Raw genomic sequence first — 15636 nt, forward strand, 5'->3', positions numbered from 1 at the left:
CAATTTTTCAGCGTGATGACGTCGCGTGGGCGGCACACTGTTTTATCTCAACGGAACCTATAAAAGGACAACGGACACCTCCACAAGATGATGAACTCCAAGATATTTTGAGTAAATATGATAAAGTTTTCATGGACATTCCTCCTGGCATACCACCTCATCGAGGGTTTGAACATACTATTGAGTTGGAAGCAGGAGCCAAGCCGATCATAATCACACCATACCACCATCCCAAGAAATTCAAAGATGAGGTCGAAAAGACGATTCAAGAATTGCTAGAGAAAGGATGGATCCGTCCCAGTTCTAGCCCTTTCGCATCATCTATGGTATTGGTCAAAAAGGACAGAACGATGTGCATGTGTGTGGACTACCGTGCGTTGAACAAAAAAACAATAAAGAATAGATATTCTATTACAAGGATAGATGAGTTGCTGGATGAATTGCATGGCACGGTCTATTTTTTAAAAATAGATCTACATTCCGGATACCATCAGATTTGCATGAGGGAGGAAGATGTAGAGAAAACGGCCTTCCATTATCAATACAAACATTATGAGTTTCTGGTCATGCCATTCGGATTGACAAATGCACCTGCTACATTCCAATCATGCATGAATTGCATCTTCAACAAGCAATTGCGTAAGTACTTATTAGTGTTTTTTGATGATTTTATTTATAACAAGGCATGGGAGGAGCACCTGAAGCATCTGAATGAAGTCCTAAGTATCATGGAGGAGCAGTCTTTGTTCGCCAAGCACTCTAAGTGTGAATTTGGTATGACAAAAATATTGTACCTGGGGTATGTTGTTAGTAAATATGGAGTCCAACTTCATCAGGAGAAGATTCAAGCTATCCTTGATTGGCCTCCCCCAAAGCCACTCACGGATTTGCGAGGATTTTTCGACCTATGCAGTTATTACCGGAGGTTCATTAAAGGATTCTCTCAGCTCAGCACACCCTTAATGGATCTGACAAGAAAGGGGTCTTTCCAGTGGAACGAAAAGGCACAAATCACTTTTGATAAATTAAAAGAGGCAATGAACACTTGTCCCGTACTTGCATTACCCGATTTCACCCAACCATTCAATTTGAAGTGTGACGCGTCCGGAGAAGGCATTGGCGCAGTACTAATGCAAGATAGACACCCCATTGCTTATGAGAGCAGGAAGCTTACACAAGCAGAACGCTTATATTCCATCTATGACAAAGAAATGTTGGCCATCGTACATGCACTAACCAAGTTTCAGCAGTATCTAGTGGGTGCTAAGTTTGTCGTCCGTACAGATTACAACAGTTTGAGATATTTCTTAGAGCAACGGGACTTGAACGAAAAGCAACAAAAATTGGTAAGCAAAGTTCAAGCTTTTGATTTTAACATTGAATATATGAAAGGGAAGAACAATGTGGTTGCAGATGCCTTCTCAAAGAAACCCGCCATCTACTCACTAAACTAGATTTCAGCTAACTAGAACGAACATCTGTTGGTAGAATACTCCAAAAACACATTTGCCTATGAACTAATGGATGGCAACACTCAGGATGATTGGTACAGAGTGGTGGATGACATCATCTACTATAAGAACCGAATATTTTTGGTGCCAAAATCCAAATTGAAGCAGAAAATCTTGAAGGAAGTACACGACTCGCCCTTGGCAAGACACCCGGGTTTCCTCAAAACTTACAGAAGTCTCCGGGAGAGGTTTTCATGGAAAGGACTCAAAGGGGATGTGTTGCAGTATGTAAGAGAGTGTGCAGTCTACTAGCAGAACAAATCCGAACATACTCTACCTGTCGGGTTACTACAACCTTTGCCAATTCTAGAACATAAGTGGGAAAGTATCTCAATGGATTTCATAATAGGGCTTCCCAAGGTGAACAAAAAGGATTGTATTTTCATGGTGGTTGACAGATTGACAAAGTATGCACACTTCTTCGCCATCCCCTCAGATTTTCAATCTGCACAAGTTGTCGATCTACTTCTTAGAGAAGTTTTTGTCTGCATGGGTTACCCCGAAACATTGTCAATGATCAGGATGGGCGATTCATCAGTATCTTCTGGACCGAACTATTTCTATTGGCAAGGATAGAATTGTCACCAAGTACTAGTTCCCACCCTCAAACAGACAGACAAACAGTGATTGTGAACAAGTGGCTCGAAGGTTACCTTCAGAACTACGTTTCGACACAACAACGGGCGTGGGTCAAATGGATACATCTAGGGGAGTATTGCTACAATACCACGTACCACAAGTCCATCAAAATGGCACCATTCAAAGCTCTATACTGGTACGAACCCCTCTCCTTCATTGACACAGTTCTAGGTGAGAGTCGTGCACCAAGAGCGAGGGACTGGCTTTAGGAGGGACAAGACATACTGAGATGCTTGAAGGAAAACCTACAGCAGCCACAAAATCAACAGAAGATGTACGCCAATAGACACAAGATGGAGAGGAGTTTCGAAGTAGGGGATTTGGTCTATCTCCGGCTCCAGCCATACCGACAATTGTCATTGAAGGAAAAGGGAAAGGAAAAATTGTTAGTGAAGTCACGTACAAACTAGAACTTCCAAAGGGAAGCCATATTCATAACGTTTTCCATGTTTCATGCCTGAAGAAGGCTGTAGGGCAGAACGTCACAGTAGCCACAGACCTTCCATCGCTCAATAAAGAAGGAAAGCTCATATTGGAACCAGTTGAGATCATCGAAGTACGTGAGAAGACTCTACGCAACCACACGGTGAAAGAATATTTGGTGCGTTGGAAACACTTTCCATTGAACAATGCGACATGGGAAGGTGAGCACATTCTCCAGCACCCGACATTACATTTGCTTGAGGACAAACAAAATTTGGGACGGGAGGACTGTAATGTTCTCGTTATAAAATAAATCATTTATCAAACTATTGTAACGAGCCGATTGATTTTTTGTATCTCGGACCCATTCTTATTTTTGTATCCGTAGTTTGTGTCATCTTCGGCTATCTTTGTACACCCTCAGAAAGTTTTCCTCGACGGGTATTTAAGCATGGCTTAGAGGTAGTCTTTAGGTATGCAATTTGGATTATTTTCTATGTATTACGAATTCCTATTAAAGTTCTATATTGTTGGCCATTTTGGAAGTGAAAGACCTTCCCTATTTGGTTTGTTCTGGTTTCGATGGGATTCAACCCTCACCCTATTCTGTCACCTGTAACACTTCGCTTGGATTTGGCAAGTCAGAACACCATCATATTGAGAATATCCATTATGTTGGTTTGATCTACTCTTTTGTCCTATGTATTTCCAATTGTTATTCATCTACATTAATTCTTGTTATTTGTTTACACAATCTGTTAGTCTGCAAAGTTCTCTATCCATCACCTACGAATTCTGACTGCCTATCTCCAGTCCCCACAGTACGCTATACGGCCTCCCTTTCAGGCAATGCCCTTCACTCTTCCACACATCTTCCTCCTCACTTTGTACCATCTTGTTTCCTCACTCCACTCTCCGTACGGCTCTTCTGCTAATCAACCCCCGTACGGCCATTCTTAGCACCTTCCATTTTCCTCACATCACACGGACTCAGCCCCCACCCTCCGTACGAACACATAGTCCCACTATACTATCAATTAGGCTTATCGTACGGCCCTCTCGTCCTATTGTACGAACTTGTCCATCCTTGGTTTACGGTCACCTCCAAATTATCACTACGTCCAATCATCTAGCCATCGTACGGCCTTCAATTGGCACCCGTACATCCATACTCCACACTGTACTACCTTCCAGAATCACAGAAAGAGATTAATAGAGTCATTAAGCGGGTCAAAACATTACAAAAAACCCCTAGAATCTCAAAATAACTCAAAAGGCTCTCTGTTAATAAGAACCGAGAAGGAAGTATAGGTAACAGAACTCACAATCCAATTAATCTACTCATTGCCAAATCGAAAAGCCAAAAGAATTCTTTAGCAAGAAGGTCCATTTAACCCTATGCTTTAGCCATATCAAGATTGATGAACATGGCTTTCTCCTTAGTAGTTTTCATAGGGTGAATGGCTTCAGAATCATCACAATCCCATCAATAATTTGTCAACCAGCAACAAAAGACCAAGCTCATCAAATATCAAAATATTGAGCCAATGTTTGAGTATATCTGTAATCAACTTGGTGATAATTTAGTGAACAATATTGCAAAGCGCAAAAGGTATACAATGACCCAAACTATTAGCTCCTTCCCTTTTTGAAATAAGCACTAGAAAAGTAGAATTCATGGACTTCAGAATATGCTTATTTCTTTGAGACTCTTGCACTACCTCTTAAAGATCTAGCTTAATAATCTCCCATAACTTCTAAAATAAGTCATTGGAAAGCCATCCAGGCCTATGGCTTTACTTTTTCTCATTTCAAACACAATCTCTTCCAATTCTTGCAGCAAGATGGGCCAAATAAGAGCCTCATTCTTCTCATTAGAAACTAAAGAAGAGATGTATCTTAAAATAGGATTTTCATCAATACTTGCAAGGGGGGCATCCCTAGTAAATAGAGCTAAGAAGAACTAAGAAGCCTCCCAAGAAATATCTCCCAAAGAAGAACATTACACCACTTCTAAGCAATATGTTTGTCTCCTTGAAGGTAGTCAATAAAAGACTTTTGCTTCCAAAAAATCTCCTCTTGAAGCTCCTATTCCTCTAGCCCTTCAATAGCTATTGTTTCCTCTCTACTCGAATTAGAAGTTAGTCATTCGTCCCAAATTTGGCGAATGATGATATCCAAACAAGCCTCAATTTCCATTCTATTGAAATGGAGGTTTGCAAAGCACTACCTATTCCACTTCTTGAGCTTACAAGCTAAGATCTTTCAACTGGTAGTACAACTATCCCCAATCCAAAGACAAGAAACAAGGAATTTATCAACCCTCTCTAAGATAGCATTTACTCTACTTCTCCTATTGTTGCCAATCAAGATGTCATTGTTTATCTTCACCTTATTTAAATTCAAGAGATCCATATTGTCCCCAAGGATATTAGCAGAAGAATTCAACCTGTCTATGCCACCTCATTTTCCTCCAGGCTAGAAATCACATTAAAGTCACCAGCAATAATCCAAAGGAGAGGGGGCAAAAAGGGTCGAACATATCTAACATGAGATCAAAAGTTGAGATTTTCCCAAGAGATCAATAGGAGCATAAATATTCATACAAACACAAGTTTCCCCTAATTCCATACTAGAAGCCACAAATGAAAGAGAAGAGCAACTAAATGTCCACCAAACAACAACCAGCTTCCTTGGATACCACACACAAGCCACCCCCTAGAGCTACCTTGGAGTTTGACATACTAACATAAACCACAAGGCTCTACTCAACATCCCATCTGCTGTCAATTAGTTTCCTAAATAAAAATAATATAAAGAGAATATGTACCAATTAGCTCACAAATAGCCTTTTGCCTAGGGGTGCCATTCATACCCCTCATATTCAAGGAAAGAAAAATCATTTATGAGACTAAGAGAAATGGGAATCATTGGTTTTTACCAACCCTAATTCCAGCGAAGTCTCACAAATTAACTTCACCTTCTCTTGGTCTTTTTATGCCCCGCCTTAGAAGATTTCTTAGGAGGCCCCTTATTTGGGGCTCTAGTTGTAGTTCCAAGGCATGAAAAACACCACTATTTTTCCAAGGGAAGCTCCTCCGTCGAGTTGAACCCCACATGCCACAATTTAATAAAAATACCAACCTGATTATAAAAATAAGGACCCCTTCAAAAGCCTCATTCATATTTGTCATGCATGAAAACACAATCAGGATGTAATTGTTAGCAATCCTTATTATCTCCATATTGCCTTCGGGGTTCTAAGTACATCAAACCCAATACTCCAAAACTAGCAATGAAAGACGAAGACTAATGAACATGCAAATTAATGCATGATTGCTCAAGGGACATCTTCTAAAACTATCTCCAACTAGGCCAATGAGACTAGTAAATCTTGGCATCTCTCGAAACACCCATTCACTTTCTCAATTTTGGAAACACGCTTTGGAGAAGAGGAACCATCACCAATTTTAGTCTTACGCAAATGGGCCACAACATTCACATGCAAAGAAAGAGATGGATTTGAAATACCATCAGCACCAGAGATTGCCAAACTCGGAGATGCATCTTGCCCCTCCATTAACAACATGAGGCCTCAAACCCACATCGAGAGCAGAAATAAGGAAAGCCCATTCCACCAAGCTCAAGGGTATAAGCCCTACACAATCAATGGAGAAATGAATTCTTCCCAGAAAAACAAAAAAATATTGTCACCAAGCCAAGCCAACACTGCTAAATCCCAAACCCAAACAGCAGAAACTCCTTCTTCTTCCCTCAAACACTGCCAAAGGAGCCCTTATACCCACGGCTCACACCCTCAGCCAAGTCCACATGCAGTCACCCCAGAGAAGCCCGCTCAGGACAATGAAAACAGTCTGAAAATTGTGGCTAGGGTTTCCCCTAGCACACAACATCCTCCCAATCCTCTGTGTGCTGCATTCTTCCACGTGTCAAATTAATCAAAAATCAGAGACAGAAATTTTTAGAACAAAGGTGGACTACACTTTTTTGGGGGGTTAACATTTCAGGTATTTTTTAATTTTCTTATGTTTTACATTGAATAAATTTCTATTAGAAGTTCAATTTTAAACCAAAAGGAGGGTATTTCTTTTAATCTATATAGTAACCAGGGTTTAGGAAAACAACACATAGCTGCCGCTAAAATGGTAGGCCATGCTTCATGAAGGAGCAACCTAATATTTTGGAGCCAACCAATTGTCTTCTATATCAACCCTTGAAGGTGAAAATAAATAAAAAATGAAAAAATTAAGTTCTATTTACAAAAAATTATATTAGCATTTTTATAATGCTTTAACATCTAATTTATCTATATAAACCATATTTGACAAGAAATGACCAAATTTGTTAGATTTCGATATCCCACCAGGACACATCCCTGTCCCACATTGAGTTTCTGAAATGGTAGGACAGGAGGGGACATTCCCTGGCTATCTCAATTTTTTTCAAAAACCCAAAACATCCTACAAACAACTCAAAATGGAAAGAAACGCTGACAATAGTATTGTAGCCCTAAACCTCTGGGCATGTTGGAAATAAAATGACAAATGTGCATGTTTTGGGGGAAAAAAATCAATTCATGAAGAAACAAAGGTTTTAAAAGAGGCATGGAGGTCCCAGAATCTCTTGTATGCCCCATATCCAACCCTGAAATACCTGAAAAGAAAAACATAAACATTTGTAATCTTCTGTGTGAGCCACCAGTGAGGTTTCAACTTTCTATTTTCTCATTCCCGGCGGCTGGAACATGAGAACATTCAGAATTTCATATTTTCTGATTTCAGAGGCAAGCACATTCTGTTTCTGAAGAGGATTGAAGGGACTGCAAATTGCTAAACATTGCTAAAATTTGTCCCAACCTTTTAAGGCTTCTACATATGAGCGCATTTGGTACTTGATGTTATTCACAAAGAAGCACAACAAATTGACACAAGAGCACCTGAATGACATCATCTTCACACAATGCAACCAAATGCTTTGCTCAAAAAAGGTAGATGGCCCAAATAGTCACGAGGCAACTGACTTCGATGACATTGATTTGTTTAAAAATTGAAATACAAAGATGAGGAGCATGTGCTTACGAAAGACAAGACTGTTACTTATAAGAGACAAGCAAAGGAGGTTTTAGCAAAGGCTAAAGCAAAGGCACTAGATTGGATGACACAATAGCTGAGGATGGTGATGATCATGAGGAGTCATCACCTTCTAGAAAAATAAGAAATACCCCATCAATATCTATCATAGGGTTATATGCAGGGAAGAGAATTTTGTAAATTCTTGTCACTTTATAGAATTGTAATATTTTACGCTGACTTTTGATCATTATGAGACATACCATATTACTGCTGTAACATTCGTGTGTTGTTGAAATATTGTGCTCTTTTTCATTCAAATTGGACAGAAAAACAATTTCCAATGTTTTATAGAATCATTTCATTTGTGCATAAATTTTTGTTTTTGAAAGAATTTAAATTTTTTTTATTAATTTGCTGAGTAATTGACAAATCGGAATCATATTTGAGTTGTAAAGTGTTATGATCTTGGTGGGCGGCCTTCACTAACACCTTGGGGTTTTGGTGCAATGGTTTGTACCATGTGGTATCAAAGCCTCCACCCATGTTCGAGTCTCAGAGAGGGTGGCAACGCCGGCATTGCAGTGTTCGTCTGGGGCACATATGACTAGGGGAGGGCCCACCGTATGGGCGCACATCCAGCCCAAAGTCTGGACTACAGAGCATGGTGGGATGTTATGATCTTGGTGGGCAGCCTTCACTAGCACCTCCGGGTTTTGGTGCAATGGTTCGTACCATAAAGCTTTGCCAAGTCAAGAGTTTTCAAATTATACTCTCCAACACGCTGGGGCTGTCCCTCATGCCTCCCCTTGACCCTAATGTGGGTGACCAAGATTTCATTGCAATGATAAGGAGTGAACGGAATTCATTTTATTCCCTGGAAGTCACCAAGTATAAGCAATTTATCCTCTAGATTTCTTCATTGCTTTGAAGTCAGTTAGTTTCGAGGAAAAATGTGGTATACATTATTTTATCCTTGAGCTCCTGCCAATATATTATTCACTACTTTATCGCAGGATTATGCCATAGTCAAAAACACTAAGCATGCATCTTTTACAAATCTTAACCCATCTCTTAGACACCTTCTATATTTTCAGCTCACTCTGCAATTGTGAAACGATTTTGTGTGTTGACGTGTCCGTACCATCTATATTACATTTCGTCAGTTTAATTTTTTCAGATTGTTTTTGCCAGGTCCGGCCTGATAGGGAGCACTGCGTTTTCCATATTATGTAATTTCTACACTTTGTACATATTCAAAATAAAACCAATTGAATGGCGCACAAAGATAAGACGGTAAAGAGACTTACAAGAAAGAGGCGAGGATGAAAAGGGAAAGATAAATGTAATTGCGCAAATATTTCCTGACATTCTCCTGCATTCGCAGCTTCAAGTGTATGAAGCTGGTGGGGCGTGAATAAGCTTGAGGTGTACCCCAGAACTCTGCAGCCCACGGCACTGCATCCCTGTTGAAATCTTCTGCCGTCAATATCCCAAAAGGGTTTATGATGTTTATACTCCACGAATTATTACCAGTTCCACCATCCACAATTTCCCCTTGATCAATCCTTTCCAGGTATCCGCTTTCTCGAATCCACGCTTCGAAAGCGCCCTCTGGAAGGCTTAACGATAAAGGATTGGCCGAGAACGCCATCTTTTGATATTAAATTTTCATGGCAATAGAATATCTCCCCTTCAGCCTTCGAGCTTTGAAAAACAATCGCAGTCTCCTGTGCAACTACTTCCAAGTTTAATTGGTTGTCATGGAATTCTCCAATTTGACAGGAATATTTCGCTACAGACTTTTCTACTCTTGGGTTGCATAGATCGTTCAGCTACTCTAGACGGCACAAATTATGTATCGCTTCATTTTAATTTGGTCTCGTCTATAATAATTTTAAGGTCCGTTTGGTTTTATAAGATGAGATTTGTAAATTTTTCCTTTGTTTCAAAATTGACAAAATGGAATTAGCATATTGGACTTCCAATTTTCTCTCAAACCAAGGTTTTACAATTTCCTACTAGCAAGTAGGAATTGAAAATCAAAACCTAGTTATGTTTTTCAAGGAGTGTAAAAACAATAGATTGGACTACTTTTTTAAATTTGCATTCAACTCCAAGCTTACGCATAAAAACGTGTCTTCACATGCATCTTTCGAGTGAAACAAACAGTTCAAGTAAAATCCTAAAAATCAGAATGAAGATTTGCAAAACCTTGATTTGGCTAAACCAAAGTTTGTAAAAATCTTGATTTTTTAAATTCCACGAACCGAATGGACCCAAAAAGAAAAAGAAAAAGAAATTGAAATTATTATCATGTCCAAAATGAACACTAAAGTTTAAAGTGCTTGTTTGATGCTATGTTCTAAGATTAAGTTTGTGAACAAATGTCTTAATACACCATGGCTATATATTTGCACGGTTGTTCTATCATTGCAACTTAGATAGTCAACCTTCTTCTAGGGTTGTCCTAACTCTATTAGTATGCATATTTATGTTTTGGGAGAGATGGATAAAGTCCTAGTAGTTCAGTTAGACAATTATACCTAAAGCATTAAATACTCATTATATCTTTCTCATGTCTAATGATTACACTTAGCCAAGTGATGTTAGGTACAACCAGACTTATTAATGCCTCAATAACTCATATAATAAATTCCTTAATTGAGTTCAATATGTCTACTATATTTGCTCTAACTTAATAACATGAACTATGGTATCAAGATAACTTATGCTTCTAAATTATCCCATTAAAATAGCATTTAACCATAAACCTCCTTACTCCAAGTATTTTTATATTTAATATTCAATTTTACCATTTAATATTTCATGAAACTATACTCTTTTGTATGCTCCATTAAATTATTTTCATTCTAAAATTTAATTTTCCAATAAATAGTCTTCTAAACATATTTGATTTTTATTTAGAAGTAATATCCACAATCACAACATCAACCCTTCAAATTGTTAAAATTGATTATCACACTCTACTCATTAACAATTAAAATAATTAAAAAGATCACAGTTTTAGCATAAAACCATCTTAAGTAATATATATTTTTATATATCAATCTCCTCGCCATGGTTAAATTACTAATTAAGTGAACTCTACCAGCTTGGATAAATATGATTGCTTATAGTTAATATTAAGCGTCCAACAGAAAAACAAATCTTAAATCACATACCTACTCTCTCCACTAATTAAGTCACTTAATCATAATATTCTAGAGAAAGGAATTGATATGTTAATCAAGTTACCATTTCTAAGTGGAAATGGATTTATGCTATCACGTGTCTCTTTATAAAAATGTGTGTCCTGAAAACTACTCTACCATCCATTTAGTTGCAGCGATAGTTTAGATAACGCGGTTATACATGACTATTTTATTTTTTATTTTATTTTTAAAAGATATTAAGTCTTGTAGTTGATTCTTTCCTTTTATTATTTTTATTTATATAAAGACATTATCTAGATTAAACTAAATTTAATCTTTAATCTATAAATTAGAAATTTATTCTATAACATTTTAAAAGAAAAGAATCGCATTAAGATTTTGGTTATCACATTGAATCATTTCCTTAATTTATATCTATTTTTGAAAAAATAGAATGATAATATTTTTTCCTTCATTTGTTAATCACAGAAAAAAAATTGAATATTTAAAAAATAGAAATCAAAATAATTTTCATTTCTTTTTTTTAGAATCAATATTTAATATTGAACTTTAAAGTCTTCTAAAACAAGAAATAATGGTCTTTTCTTTAAACTTCAATAACTTAACAGAAAATAATATCCTTTTCTTTTCATAACTACACTATGTTAACTTTGAAGCAGAAAAATAGGAATCCTCTCTTTTATGGACATAAACATAAAACAAAGGAAAATTTATGCCTATTACTCTCCCTTTTTATTAACAACAACCTGTGGAAATAGGACATTTTCCTTTGACAAGATCATAGATAAAATTGAAATTACAAATTGATGGGAGACTCCCCCACATTATATTTACAAAATGGCATTCATTTCCAAACAAGGGGAAATGTAAACAACAACTTCACACTCCAATCGTGACAAATGTCCATATAAAGTTGCAATAAGACATAAAATGTTATGTCATGGAGAGCTCACCTCCCATCCTAGGCCTTTACAAGGCCTCCCCCAGCTAGGAGAACTGGATACCAAACTAGAATACACACACTATTAACACACAAAACATAGAACTTCCAAATTTGCAACCATTAAACTAGGTAAGTGCACCAAGAAGGTGTAAAAAAAGGGGGTATAAGTGGATACATTTTTTTCTGAAATTAGGTAAACCTTAACATGGATAAGACATTTTAGTGTCATCCACTCAAAATGACAAGATGTATAAAAAATATAAATTGTAGTACTTTGTATCTACTTTCTAAACTAATGGAGTTTTTACAAAACAAATAAGATTAGGTGGGTCAAACCTTGCACATAGGAAAAATAGATCCTAATTTTTTTTAAACATAACATAGATGTTTCTATGTGCAACAAAAAGACCTAGTTATATTCAATATTTTCCAAATCCCTTTGGTAGGATTATACTTAAGAGTACTATCTAGAAGAAGTGTTTTTTCATGTAATTTTCTTATGAGTTTTTTTTTTTTGAATTATTGAAGTGACTACATCCCAAAATTTTGGTACCTATTCGTATATAAGGCATATCTTGCATCAAAAGAATTAAAATGTATTTTTTTTAATTGTATAGAATGAAGCGTAGAACAATAACATGTAATTTTTTTTTGCATTTGGTTAAGCATAATAAAAGTTAATTGAAACAATTTAGACACATTTCTATGAGGACTGTGACGATAGTGGTAAAACTACTTAAAGTTTGCAATGTTAATGTTGTCCAAAAAAAAAAAAAGAATTTATACATTCAAAAAGCTAAGAAGACATGTGAGGTTATGGTAGGGATTTTAGAGATACCCACTTTATCATTTGAAAATCTAATGAAAGCAAAGACAAGAATTCATCTTAGAAGATGAAAAAACATCTAAAGAATTGAAATTGGAGGGAAAATGAGCTCCCAAGCCTTTGGGTCAAGTCCTAAGGGTATTACCGAGCTATAAACTAATTGAGTTTCAGCTTTTCAAATAACTCAATCAAGTTATTAAAAAAAAATTTCATTGCCATGTTTAAATAACCCAATGGGGTTATTAAAAAAAATTGTGTTGTCATGTTTAAATAACCTTATCAAGTCATATCTATCATAAGTTAACTAAATTAATATATAACTAGCACTTGCACCAAAAGAGGTGCAAGGGGTACGCCGATAGGTTTTAGTAGAAAAGAAAAATTGAACAAATTTCTAATTAAGAAAAGATTTCAAACTGAAGGCAAAGTATTGATATTTTATATAGAATAGAGGCATATATACATGAGTAACATCTTTGAAGGTTTCACATAGAATATAAAATTGAAATGTACATTTGTTGAAATATCTTTTCAATTCTAAATATAGAAGAAACTGGAGTCCTATTTGTGACGGGGCAGGAAAGACCTGTACATAAAAGGAAAATGGAATTAATAAATAAGAAAAGTACATATGAGTAGATTTATATAGAACAAAGGCATATATACATGAGTAACATCTTTAGAGGGTTCACATAGAATATACAATTGTAATGTACATTTGTTGAAATATCTTTTCAATTCTAAATATAGAAGAAAATGGAGTCCTATTTTTGACGAGGTGGGAAAGACTTGTACATAAAAGGAAAATGGAATTAATAAATAAGAAAATTACATATGAATAAATTATCAAAAATTCAAAATTATTGAAAAATTGAAATCATCCAAAAGTAAGTTGACAAACTTGAAATTTTCTTAAGTATTTGATATGTGTGAACTCCTTGTTAGAATCCAACAAATGTCAACCTGTACAAAGTGTAATGGATTTCTTAGGAAGTTAGAAAAAGAAACTAATAAAATTAAAACAAAAAGATTTAGAATGCCAAACATTACCATTCAATGTAGAAGTTTCTTCATAGAAGTGGTTTGTATGCGACATTGTGTGCAAACGTGCTTCTTCTTTCTTTCTAATGATATTGTATGGGTTTTTTTGCATCTTACAAAAGCGCTCAAAAGAGAAGGAAGGCTCTACACGAAGGCCATGGATGGATTTGACTCTAGAGATTGCTGCAAAGGTGAGGCCTTGTCTTTTAGTTTTACCTATGTCAATTGTAGCCATACCTAAGGTAAGACCTTGTGATTTGTGTATAGTTATAGACCAAGCTGTGGTGAGGGGTATTTGGGTATGACTCCCTCAGGAAATTGGTTGTATTGGAATAGTTTTTAGGTTTCTAGGATCCCAAGGTGGACTAGTATAGCTACTGAACTCTACAGTAACATATGAAGGCAATAGAGGGGGTTTAGAGCCTATTGGATACACTATATCCTTGACCTCTCCAAGAGATCCATTAACAAGACCAACATCGATCCAAAGATTGCTTGTAAGCATAACACGTTGAAATTTACATAGTAAAACTTCTCTAGGTAGTTGGTTGTCATCTGCAAATTCCTCAAGCCTACAATGTGCATTTATTGCAGTGCAAAGTGCAATAGGGACATTTAGTTCTTTTAACATCTTTTTGTTGTGGAGCAAAACTTGTTCATTGGTAGAAAACAAATGTGTTGCTTGGTCAAAGTCAATACGTTCAGTTGGAGTGAGGTTTTTATTTATGCAAGTCATTAACAACTCCCAATCATGTAAATTTGGTTCTGCATTGTGCATATTTTGTAGTGCTTGACGAAATCATATTTGAAGTGGATCATCACCTTGTTGTCTAAATATCATTTTTAATGTTACAACTATATTAAAATTGTGCCACAAGTGTTTTGCATTATTGTGAGATGCATAGATTGGTTTGTCCATAACAGGTGGAAGTTGGGCTAGGTCTCCTACAAGAATCATGGACATGCCACCGAAGCAAAGGTGTTGTTTTTGGGGTATAGCTTCACGTAGTCTGGAATCAATTTTTAGTAGTAGTTTGGGGCCTATGAAGCTCATCTCATCTATTAAAATGTAACGGATGTTTTTCATCTCTTCTTGGTATTTTGTCAATGCTTGTCCTTGCAGTGATTTCATTTCTTGAATTGGAATTTTGAGGGTTGCGTGTATGGTTGATGCATGGATATTGAAAGTTGTAATACTTGTTGGTGCAAGAACAAGGAGTGGGTTTATTACATTGAACATTGAATTGTGTAGTGCATTTCTTATGCAACTAATAAGGTATGATTTTCCAGTTCCAGTGGTTCCTTGTATGACCATGTATAAAGGTTGCATGGAGAGATTTGATGTGGAGTGGTCTATAATGATTGAAAGTGCAAGTTGTTGTTGACATGATAAATCATAACTGTTGGTAGTGGTAGAGGTGGATGAGTTGGGAATTAAACCAACCATCTTGTTTCTATGTATAAATTGAATGGAACAATCATGCAAATTCAAGGGAATATTATGGTTTTCCCATGGATGGTTTTTGTCAAAGTCACATTTTCCCAACATGTCCAGGGCATTTAAGTTAGAACTATTGGCAAGGCCCAATTGGGACAAAAATTCCCACTCATTCATTTGTAATGAAGCATGTATATCTACATCGCAATCTGATTCATTATCCTCTTCCATGACATCTTCAACCAGACCAGTACGATTGACATGCCAAACTTTATATGTTTTTGTGTGTAATAGATTCCAATTTCCAATAATGTCATCTTTGTCCAAACCTATATCTACGTGTATCTCACGAAAGTGTTTGTACAAAAGCAATTCACTCCAACAAAATGTTTCAAAATGTTCAGAGTCTTCTTTTGGAATTGAAAAAAATTTAGGAAAAACTTGCACTATTGCTTTTTCCTTTCTTATTCTCCATTTGGTTCCTTTTCGAGAAGGTGCATATGAATATGATCTGGCTGATTCAATAAGTGTAAGTTGTTCAAGGTCAAT

The 15636-nt window shown here is 36.4% G+C and overlaps 1 protein-coding gene across 1 annotated transcript in view; it reads right to left on the reverse strand.

Moving 5' to 3' along the window:
- Positions 1-9547, reverse strand: part of PRA1.H (prenylated RAB acceptor 1.H) — a 129808-nt gene extending 120261 nt beyond the window's left edge. The window contains 1 exon segment of the mRNA XM_089797889.1: positions 8974-9547. Within this exon segment, the coding sequence (XP_089654015.1) occupies positions 8974-9317 (344 nt within the window). The 5' untranslated portion in view covers positions 9318-9547.
- Between the last annotated feature and the right edge of the window lie 6089 nt (positions 9548-15636).

This window comes from Cupressus sempervirens, chromosome 8, assembly GCF_028749045.1.
Source record: "Cupressus sempervirens isolate cs-2001-9-10 chromosome 8, ASM2874904v1, whole genome shotgun sequence".
In the NCBI taxonomy this organism is placed as follows: Eukaryota; Viridiplantae; Streptophyta; class Pinopsida; order Cupressales; family Cupressaceae; genus Cupressus; species Cupressus sempervirens.